At 38.4% G+C, this 12,070-nt stretch overlaps 1 protein-coding gene across 5 annotated transcripts in view; it reads right to left on the bottom strand.

Annotated features, from left to right (window-relative positions):
* Positions 1-4,250: 4,250 nt before the first annotated feature.
* LOC132130960 (glutamate receptor 4-like) overlaps positions 4,251-12,070 on the bottom strand; it is an 87,762-nt gene continuing 79,942 nt past the window's right edge. The window contains exons 13-16 of one of the 5 annotated variants that reach the window (XM_059542854.1): positions 10,602-10,849; positions 7,307-7,421; positions 6,461-6,598; positions 4,251-5,787 (exon numbers count right to left, since the gene is read on the bottom strand). In XM_059542854.1, the coding sequence (XP_059398837.1) occupies positions 5,623-5,787; positions 6,461-6,598; positions 7,307-7,421; positions 10,602-10,849 (666 nt within the window). In that variant the 3' untranslated portion in view covers positions 4,251-5,622. Of the gene's footprint in view, positions 5,788-6,264; positions 6,599-7,306; positions 7,422-8,494; positions 8,610-10,601; positions 10,850-12,070 lie in introns of all 5 variants that reach the window. The other 4 variants (XM_059542852.1, XM_059542855.1, XM_059542853.1 and 1 more) reach the window with 4 other exon arrangements.

Raw genomic sequence — 12,070 nt, 5'->3', positions numbered from 1 at the left:
ATATTTTGCACATTTTGAGATGATCCTGGATGACATACTCCTCAAGGTATTTAGCGTGACTGTCTGTGTTCTAACATGTACCAACATCTGTTATAGGTGGGCATTTAGGTTTTCAGCACCAACTGCCGTTTTCCCTGCAATATTTATTTGTATTCCCATCACGCTTTGCCCTTTCTGCAAGGATTCTTGTAAGGGAAGAAAATAAGACAGTAATGTTAGCGCTTTGTGGTCTTTTTCAGTGATAATTTTCTTCATGGTCATTTTTACCATCTGCTCTTCAAAGACAACTGTACTTCAGACACTTGTATAGTTGAATACTGTTCTCAAAAAAAAAAAAAAAAAATTTACTATACAAATAAAGAAATTAATAAGAAAAACCTTGTTTGTTCGTGAATAACATTTATAAGTAATTCATAAATTCTGTCCCTGAAAAATAATTATCTTTTTGGTCGTGCATTGTCATGACCACATGCACATGAGTTTTTAATGAATGCTTTCTGCTTGGATATTGATGCATACTGTCTATAATTCCTTTCTATCCTCTCCAAGGAACAAGTATGAACAAGTCCTTTGGTCTAAAAAGAAGATGTTTATTCCGTCAGAACGTGTCATTCTCTCTCAGTGTCACTGGACCAAACTCTCTTGACCCTAGACCCTGTATGTATCATATATATACAGGCGATACCAACAATTGTGTGCTATATTCTCTAGTTTATATACTGTACACACTGTTTAAACACTGTACATACACCTCTATATATTCATTTTTACTTAGCAAAGACAGCACAATTATATTTATACACACACACTAAAAAAATTAAGATATATGTTTAGGTGAGAAAGCACACAATCAGCATGATTTCATGCATTGTTGTGTGCAAGTTCATGCTGCATTATATTGCATATATATTCAGCAAACACACACACACACACACACACACAGTGGGGAAAATAATTAATGGATCCACTGCTGATTTTGTAAGTACAATGAAATTAAGGGTCTGTAATTTAAATGCTAGGTTTATTTTAATGCAGTCATAATATCAATTTAACCCCCCCCCCCCCCCCAAAAAAAACAACAACAACAAAAAAACACAGTATATAAAGGTTATACATTTATTTGTGTTTTAGTCAGTCAAACAAGTGTTTGATCCTCTACCAACCAGCAAGAATTCTGTCTCACCCAGATTATGTGCCATGTAGAAAACAGATTAGTCCTTTAACTTTGAGAAAGTACTCCTAATGTCAGCTCGTTAGGTGTATAAAAGACACCTGTCCACAGAATCTGTATCTTCCATTCCCACCTCTCCATTACCATGGGCAAGACAAAAAAAAAAAGCTGTCAAAGGACATCAAGTACAAGACTGTAGACCTGCAAAAGGGTGGGATGGGCTACAAGACCTTCCAGAAGAAGCTTGGTGAGAAGGAAACAGCTGTTGGTGCGATAATTTGGAAATGGAAAAATACAACATAAGCATCAGTCGCCGTCGTTTTGGAGTGCTGTGCAAGATCTTGCCTCATGGGGTTAAGGATGAACATGAGAAAGTTAATGGGTCAGCCCAGAACTACTCAGGAGGAGCTTGTTTATGATCGTAAAGTAGTTGGGACCACAGTCACCAAGCAAAACATTGGTAACTCACTACGCTGCAATGGACTGAAATCCTGCAGCCCCTGCTCAAGAAGGCACATGTACAGGGCCATCTGAAGTTTGCCAGTGAACATTTGAATGATTCAGAGAAGGCTTGAGAGAAAGTGCTGTGGTCAGATGAGACCAAAAATTAGCTCTTTGGAATTAGCTCAACTCTCTGTGTTTGGAGGGAGAGAAATGCTGACTATGATCCCAAGAACACCATCCCTACAGTCAAGCACAGAGGTGAAAACCTTATGCTTTGGGGTTGTCTTTCTGCTAAGGGTACAGGACGACTTCATCGCAATGTACCATGGGCCATGTGCCATAACATATTGGACGAAAACCTCCTTCCCTCACCCAGAACACTGAAGACGGGTCATCCAGCATGACAATGACCTGAAATATACCCCCAAGGCAACAAAGGAGTAGCTCAAGAAGAAGCTCATTAAGGTCATGGAGTGGCCTCGCCAGTCTCCATGCCTCAATCCTATATAAAACCTTAAAGATTTAGAGAGAATCTGTAAAGAGTAGTGGATCAAAATCCTTCTTGAGATGCTTGCAAACCTGGTGACCATCTACAAGAAACATCTTACCTCTGTGCTTGCCAATTAGGGTTTCAATAAAGGTACTAAGTCATGTTTTGCTTGGAGATCAAATTCTTATTTGAAACACTGAAATGCAAATCAATTTAGAACCTTCATATAATCATACAATGTGTTTTTTTCTGGATTCTTTAGTTGAAATACTGTCTCTGTCTCAGGGGATCAATTAATTATTAGCATCACTATTTATACTCTGTGTGTGTGTGTGTGTGTGTGTGTGTGTGTGTGTGTGTGTCTATATATATACAGGTGCTGGTCATATAATTAGAATATCATCAAAAATTGATTTATTTCACTAATTCCAATTTAAAAAGTGAAACTTGTATATTATATTCATTCATTACACACAGACTGATATATTTCAAATTTTTATTTCTTTTAATTTTTCATGATTATAACTGACAACTAAGGAAAATCCCAAATTCAGTATCTCAGAAAATTTGAATATTGTGAAAAGGTTCAATATTGAAGACACCTGCTGCCAAACTCTAATCAGCTAATTAACTTAAAACACCTCCAAAGCCTTTAAATGGTCTCAGTCTAGTTCTGTAGGCTACACAATCATGGGGAAGACTGCTGACTTGACAGTTGTCCAAAGACGACTATTGACACTTTGCACAAGGAGGGCAAGACACAAAAGGTCATTGCAAAAGAGGCTGGCTGTTCACAGAGCTCTGTGTCCAAACACATTAATAGAGAGTTGAAGGGAAGGACAAGATGTGGTAGAAAAAAAGTGTACAAACAATAGGGATAACCGCACCCTGAAGAGGATTGTGAAACAAAACCCATTCAAAAATGTAGAGGAGATTCACAAAGAGTGGACTACAGTTGGAGTCAGAGCTTCAAGAACCACTACACACAGACGTAAGCAAGACATGGGTTTCAGCTGTCGCATTCCTTGTGTCAAGCCACTCTTGAACAACAGACAGCATCAGAAGCGTCTCGCTTCAAAAAGGACTGGACTGTTGCTGAGAGGTCCAAAGTTATGTTCTCTGATGAAAGTAAATTTTGCATTTCCTTTAGAAATGCAAAAGGTCCCAGAGTCTGGAGGAAGAGAGGAGAGGCACACAATCCACGTTGCTTGAGGTCCAGTATAAAGTTTCCACAGTCAGTGATGGTTTGGGGTGCCATGTCATCTGCTGGTGTTGGTCCACTTTGTTTTCTGAGGTCCAAGGTCAACGCAGCCGTAACCTGGGCTCTCATAGCACCTGGGCAGTGCCACAGACTGAACGACTCATGTCACGCCGCATTGCTGCAGTAATTCAGGCAAAAGTAGCCCCAACTACGTATTGAGTGCTGTACATGCTCATACTTTGCAGTTGGCCAAGATTTCTAAAAATCCTTTCTTTGTATTGGTCTTAAGTAATATTCGAATTTTCTGAGCTACTGAATTTGGGATTTTCCTTAGTTGTAAGTTATAATCATCAAAATTAAAAGAAATAAACATTTGAAATATATCAGTCTCTGTGTAATGAATGAATATAATATACAAGTTTCACTTTTTGAATGGAATTAGTGAAATAAATCAACTTTTTGATGATATTCTAATTATATATAGTTTCTTTTAATCAATGGAAGTAAATGGTAACCAAAATTGTTTGGTTTGCAATGACTTGAGGGTGAGTAAATCATGACAGAACTTACATTTTTGGGTGAGATTGTTTGAGTTAAACATCTTTTGTTTTAATTCAGGGAGTTCAAATTACACTACTAACCCAAATAAAGACACAGAGGAGCAATTTCATATCCATTAATATATATATATGTATATATGTTTTTTTTTTACTATAAAATGATCAAAATATTTATTTACAATTTTGACATATTAACCTAAGGACACCACTTTCCTAACAGCATTAGAGACCATGGGGGTAAAAACCTAATGCCACTCTCCAAACACACTGATCATCAATATGAATCAGGATCATTGTGTGCGTGTGTTTTTGAAACAGAATGAGAAAAGGCAGAGATAGGATAAAGGGGACAAAATACAAGGACAGACAAAAATATTGTCTGCTTGAGTAAAAGTACATGTGTAATTATCAAGATGAGGGGTTGCTGGAACAGGGGGACCATAAATTGCACTTTCAGTTTAAATGCAAGTTAAACAGAACTGGGCAGAAAAGACTCATCAGTATGGTGTCCTGAAGCTTTGAAATTGTCCTTTCGTCCAGATGTCCTTTGCTACAGTTTTCTGGAGAACATGCTGAAGGCCTGAAAGAGGATACACAGTGTTTTTCATAAAAAAGGGTCAAAGCTGGACTCTGACCATGGCTCTCATGATACAAACAATGTCTTCAGAGGCGGTCGGTGTTCTGAATACTTTCTATTCCATTTCTATACACATCTGCACAGTAAAGTAATTTCTCGTACAATTGGATTTCAATATATCATTCATAAAGACGTCTGCTCTAAAATGAATGGACATTTAAATACTTCAAAATTTTCACACTCTTTTTCAGTAATCACATGAATCAAAAATAAAATATGCTTCTGTGGAAAAAACAAAACAGTCTAGAGGGTACCATGGTCTACGACTGCACAGTGTTTATGCTGGGCATGGCTTGGGAAAGAGCAGCGGCTGAGATGCACTGAGGGTGTGTGCCACATTCCCGAGAATCATGGGCACATAGGTCACTGGCACTGATAACATGCCCATGTTATTAAATACATAGAATTTCATGTACATCTACGTATATCAAATCTTTTTCATTATTATTATTTTTTTTTTCAGTTTTTTTCGCAAACCATTATTGCGATGAATCCTTTTTCTAAAGATGGTTTAAAAAGAGAATTATACTCTGTCCACTACAGAATCAGATATTTACAAATTCGTTAAAAAGCAAGCGAGTTGTACAGTCTGCTATTTACAAAACAATGTAAATAATTTTCTTTATGTATGGTTTTATAGAATATATATATATATGAATTCTTCTTCACAGTTTATTTAATAAGTATTCATTAATACCATATCCATGGTAATAATACCCTCTAAGGCAAACAAATGCCAATTTTTAGCTATGTTAAGATGTTGAGTTGCAGTTTGGCAAGGGTTATGGTTAAAGTGTCCGATTATTTTTTCGCCAAACAGCTACCAAGATTCAGTTGAGTTGTGCTGTTCTTTCTTCCCACCCGCTTCACCCTCAAAGTCAGCACAAGTTCTTTGAATGTACTTGATGGAAACACAGAAGTCTGTGCGACAGCCATCCGCCAAACAGTATAGAATCTTGGCACCCCGGTGTGTGTAGCCACCAGGGGCCTCGGTTCTCTTTCGAAATCTACCTTGTCGGCATGATTGCTCAGCTTGGTGCCATCATTGCTGTAGGGTCGGTTTTCTGATGTCTGTTTTGTGGTCTTGTGGAGATTAAGGCACTTGAACGTTTTTGGTTTTCACGGTAAATCAGATGACACCAGAGCCAATCCGGAGTTCTGCCGCAGTGAGGGGCCGGAGTTGACAGACTTTGGGCAGTCGGGAGTCAGGACGCGACCGTTCTCGCCCACGCTCCCTGTAATGGACAGGCGTGCCTTGTTCCGCATGGCTTCGGTGAAAGTGAGCTGCGTCCGGAGAGAAAAGAAAGACAGGAACAGGAAGAAAGAGAGTCAGCAGCATGTACTTAGAAAGCCAGAGCACCATTATTTCAATGAATGCACATTATCAGCAAGCACATACAAAACACCAGATTATGACACAGTTCAGCAATGAAGCATCTTAAATGCATCTGGCATAGTCCTTTGGAGCTAAAGATTACTTGAAATTCACAACTAGGGGGTGTTTTAGACTATGCCTAGGGTGAAATGATCCTCTTAAGCTTGGTTTAACTATTTTTCTTAACTCGGTTAATGAGGTTACCGCACTGGCATGTAATTACAAGCGTGTGCAGTCCAGGTACCCTGATCTTCAGCATGCACAAATATGTGAATGCACGTTTCCGACTTGGAGTACACGTGGAGGAGACAGAACAAGGACGTCACAAACACAAGAAGCTTTACCACGGCAAGCTACGGCAGCGAAAATAGAGGAGCTCCACTTACGACTGCCCGGCACCTACGTACATCTGACCTCCTACATCTCTACTCCTTCAGTGGCGTAGACGTTGTAACCCTCTCTATATGTGGCTAAACTCTGAGTGCTGTGGGTGGGACTGGGCCCTGGTGAGGGCTGGGGGCTGGGGAGGGGGATGGGACTGGGGAGAGGAGAGGAAGAGGGGCGACGTTCAGACTGTTCCACCTTCATTCTCTTGGCCTCGTTTTGGGACTTGTAGCAGAACTCGATGAGGGCCACCAGCATGGCCAGGCCCAGGCCCCCGACCAGAATGTAGAAGACCCCAGCCACATTACTGAGACTGAGGGCCTGTGAGCTCTTGTCCTGGATGCGAGAGGAAGGAAAGGAACAAGAAGACAGGAAGTTAACGTGGCAGGAGCGGAGCTCACTTACACTTGCACGCACACATTCAGAGAACTACTCTACGAATCTACTCACTACCAAAACACATTCACAGACATTTACAATTTACAGACAAATCAATTTATATCCTCCCAATCAACCTTTCGCTTGCAGGCTAATCTGAAAAGCTGATATTTTTGTGGCGACTTCTATCAGGCATCAATGCTTTGACAGCATTTTAAAGGGTGACAATTAGTATGTAATTACAGGAGATGTTTTCATTTTTCTTTTTGGCTGAGCTCTCAAATGGAGTGCGAATACACAACGAGACAGGATTTTAACTTCTCACTGTGTTCTAGCTTATCTCCACATGTGGCCTGTTTTTCGCTCCACAAAAGTCGGGCTTGTTTGGATTGTCATGCAACGAGAAATCAATGGTACACTCGGTTAAATAATTTAGGATACCTATAAAAGCCCAGTCACTTCCATTCCTCTCAGGTATTAGGTATTTACTAAAACAGAGATATGTCTAAGAAGACATTTAGTGTGGAGAAGCAGGGTATGCTGGAACTATCCTGCCTTTTGCACATCCGAAATTTCCCTACAGATGAGCATGCGCTAGATACTTGTGACTTTCTGCCTCACTGAGCATTAGACAACAGTGATGGTCCCAGACTTGTGGAGACTGACCTTACTTCCCGAGTCCTTGGTTCCACACTCGCCCTTATCGTACCACCATTTGTTTTTCAGCTTGTCTAAGATGCCTGATTCACTCAGTTTCAAAACGGCAAGGTTTACGGGGGTTCTTCAACCACGCAGAGGAATGTAACACAAATAACATAAATAACATCATAGGACATGTTATTTTATGTTATTCACTCATAACAGCTGACACAGCAGTTGCACTGGCAAAGTGACCGAGCCAAGGGTCCCGTTGTGATACATGTCTCTGTGCTCCATTTAAATGAACAGTGTTTTAGGACCTGGCACTGGAGCCACAGACATATGAACAGGACCTTGCTCCATCACTTTGGGTAACGGGCGCATACTGCCACAGCCAGCTTCTCTACTAATGCTGGAGGCAATTACTGTAAAACCACAATTACTGGCATATACCATAGGCATCAACCTTTTCATATCCCTCTAACCATGGTCATTACAGTTATGAATTTTGAGTTTTTATTACAATTCTAATCCGATTTAGTTGTTACATTTCTGCTTTTGGCAGATGATTTTATCCAAAGTGACTTCATGTGTTACTTGTATATAAATATCCTATATATATATATATATATATATATATATATATATATATATATATATATATATATAATACTATCTATCTATGGTAATAATTGTAAAATGTTTTTAAAGTTTTAATGTTTCAGTGTTATTACTATCTAGTGCCATTAAAATGATTAATGTTAATTCATTATTTAATTTAATTTAAGTTTTTTTTCCATTAAAACTGCCTATGCCTTTGACTTTGGTTCGTGTCTTTAATACATGATCATAATGCGACACTGCAGCACCTTTCAAAAGACAATGAATGCTCTCTGCATTCCTATAAAAAAAAATGCAGCTAATGCGCCTCAGGAGAAGAATAACAGCAAGTTAAGAAACTGGAGGTAAAAAGGCACAACTGTTTCAAAGAAGAAAAAGTTCCTTGACGGGGAACATGAAGAATGACAGAAGACCGACGAGGGAATCTCTGCCCAGTATTCAAGGCGAATATTTGTGCTCTGACAGTAATTGCGTTCCTCTCTCTCTTCAGGCTTAACAGGGTCAGGATGAAGGTCATGTATGCAATTGTGCCCTGGCAGATGCTCCCGTTACAGAGGAAACTGTTTACCCGCGTTGTTTGACATAGTGGCTAACCTTCTCACCACCTCCTCCGCTGCCACACTCTCCTTTGTCGTACCACCACTTGTTTTTCAATTTGTCCAACAGGCCTTGTTCATTCAGTTTTAAAACTGCCAGGTTAACTGCACTTCTTGAAACGATAAAACATAGTTTGTCAGTAGCAGCAGTTTGTCATAGTTGAGCAGAATCCAATCAGGTTAAATTAAGAAAGAAAGGGGTGGAAAGCTCTATAGATTAGTCACCCATTCCCACCCCACTTCCCCTTAGAAAACACGAAAACACCGAACCACGGAGGACAAACCTCTCTTTTTTTAGTTTTCATGTTAATTTACACCACCCTTATTTGTCTACCCTTACTACACACCTCCAGATGGAGGAATTGAAAAATCATATTATCACAAAAATTCCTACTCTCTGCTTTAAACCCCCTCCCCAACCCAAGCTACCCTTATTTCCCTTATTTCAACTGCTATACTATGCACTCAATATTGCTGTGAGACACGCACAGGGACCTCACGATATTGAATGCCTGTAACTTTCCCTATATGCTGCTTACAGAAAGTTTAAATAAGCACTGAGGGTTTAAGCCTCTGAAAGTGCTGAATGAGTTTGATCCTATTCTCCAGACCCCTGCATTCCCACATCTGGCTTAGCCACAAGAGACCTGGCAATGCAATTCTGCTCCTAAACACCAGACAATACCTTTCCCTGCAGTTCTCGGAATGCTTAACATTCTGTAAATAATGTTCTAAATATATATATATATATATATATATATATATATATATATATATATATATATATATATATATATATATATGTTATTTTACGAACTTGCTGTGACAAACACTGGGGTCCTAAAGTCTAGGAATACCAGGAATAATGCTTCTGTTTTTCACTGCAATTTTTAACTGAAAATCCGCATTAAAAACATTAAAGTCTTACGTCTTAGAACATGTGCACGTGTCCATCTATTTCTCTATGGCATTCAGCATGATTTGACAATATTCATATTCATAATAAGCATATCGTGCATTGGAAGCAGGAATATCTGTATGTTATTAATTTATTTATAAAAAGAAATGTTTTTTTAACAAATTAAAATAAAAATAAAAAATAAATGTAGCAAAACGTATTTAAATGTAATTCATACATTTAAATGTAATAATTATAATAACAATGCAATTGTTTTAAATATTAAAATCCTAAAAGTTTATACTTCAAACAATCCATCAATTAATTCATCAATAAATACATTTAATTGTTTTGAATGTGGTCGCAGACTTTTGGACTCCACTGCAGTCTTCCTAATCCATGATCTAGTTAAGGCTCAAAATGTACATGATGGGAATGATTCAAGAGAGGTTTATCCTGAATGCAGTTTATCCTGAATGCAACATTAATAAACATACAGCCCACAGGAACAAAAAACGGGACAGGGAAAAGAATATAGTGAGACACATCTGAGCTGAGGAGGGGAAGAGAAAGAAGAGCATTAAGGGCAGTGTGCTGTAGCTCTGAAGCCCTGTGAATCTCCTGCACTGGTCTGACATCACGACAGCAGGAGAAAAGCTGTTACACCTTTAAACGCTCTTCCCCCCCGGTATCATGAGAAGAGTCACACAGACCATGGTAACACCGCAACAAAATAGCTGATCCCAGGAGCTCCCGTCATCTGTAACGGACTCTTCTCAACCTTTCTTTACACGGTTCATGGTACTTGTAGTGTTTTTTTAAACGTATCTGACTTCCAGTATAACAGTGGACAAAGATTTGGGTAGCGTCAGACCAGGCAGAATATTCAAAGGCTTGTCCATTAGTTGAAATTCATGTTCACTGTTAAACATCCAGACTTCTCATCTCAAAAATTCATGGTATTAACATGCATGCATTAGTTTGAAATCACCTGCTTCAGGCTAAATTAAAAAACAAACAAAAAATAAAACAAGAAAAAACAAGCATATAGCACTACGTATACAAGACCTTTATCTGCACACAAGTACACATGAGAAAAGCAAAAAAAAACAACAACTAAAAAAACAAAAGTAACTAGAAATAGGCACGCCAGGGAAGGTGGAATACCATAACAACACGTGACATATTGTTATACTACTCCACCCACCTTAACTGTGAGCCCTTAGGCGTCGCCACCCCGTAGCCTTTGGAGTCCAGGTTTCCTCCCACTTTCATGGTGTCGCAGGGTTTGCGCTGCTCCGTGTACTCATTCATTGTGGACTCCAGCAGGAAGGCGTACTTCCCTTTGGACTTTCTCACCCGTGCCACTCCCTCCGCCGTGGTCTTAGTGAACACCGTGGGCTCGGCAGACTTCATGTAGCTCCACATTTTCTCATAAACGGCGATCTTTGACCTCTGAAAGTTTGGGTAAAGATGTAGAATGCCAGTGAAGTGTGCAGATGAAATGTGGAGGGTGCAGATTTTTTATTAGCTACTGAATTTTAGTTCATAAGTTCTCAGCCTTGCTTGGGACCCCTTGTGGGATTGTGGGAGATTTTTATGAATGCACTTATTTTTAATTATGTTAATAAATAAACGAATCTATAAATTATTATATAAACTACCTTTTAAAATTTTTGGGATCAATTAATTTAATACTTTTATTTGGCAAGGATGTATTAAATTGATCAAAAGTGACAGTAAAGTAATTTATGGCTTTAAAATGTTTCAAATAAATGCTGTTCTTTTGAACTTTCTAGTCAAAGAATCCTGAAAAGAAATGAATCACAATATAATAAGCAGCACTACTGTTTATAACATTAATAATAAGAAATGTATCTTGAGCTGTAAAACAGCTTACGAGAATGATTTCTGAAGGATCATGTGACAATGAAGACTCAAGTAATGACACTGAAAGTTGTATTTTTGTTTATTAAACTAAGTATTGAATTATGTTATTTTAATTGTAATTCATATTTCACAATATTCCTGTTTTTACTAGATTTTGGATAAAATAAATGTGGTGTTTGATGAGCAAAAATGTTTTTATACCGAACTCAAACTTTTGAATTGTTGTATATATTAGCATGCAGTATTTATGTACTACTATAAATAATATCTTAAAGGGGTCATATGATGTTGCTAAAAAGAACACCATGTTGTGTATTTGGTGTAATGCAATGTGTTTATGTGGTTTAAGGTTCAAAAAACATTTTCCACATAATGTGCATTATTGTTAGGGTGCGATTTGTGATAAAAACAGGGGGGTATATTTTGAAACATTTTAATTCATATAAATAAATCATGAGAACATGCACTATATGACGTCATGCGCATTAATTAGCATATTTATGACGTAAGTGCGTAGTATTGTATTGCCTGCCTATGCGCACATAATGCAATTTAATTTAGCCATTTAATTTAATTCTCAATAAAACAGTTTTTATTACTATATTTTAATGTTTCTATTGTCAGACAATGGAATGAATATTACAATGACTAAAACGAGGTCCATTAAGACTACACAACCAGCTCTCAAACATTAATCTGCACTAATGAAATATATAACGCCGTGGGCGGGACATTGAGCAAGTCTGCAGAGTGGTGAATACAGAGAGGCTGCGCGCCAGCCAAAGT

The sequence above is a fragment of the Carassius carassius genome, chromosome 47 (genome assembly GCF_963082965.1).
Source record: "Carassius carassius chromosome 47, fCarCar2.1, whole genome shotgun sequence".
NCBI lineage: Eukaryota > Metazoa > Chordata > Actinopteri > Cypriniformes > Cyprinidae > Carassius > Carassius carassius.
Note: the sequence above shows the minus strand (reverse complement) of the source record. Positions and strands in the feature narration are given on the sequence as shown.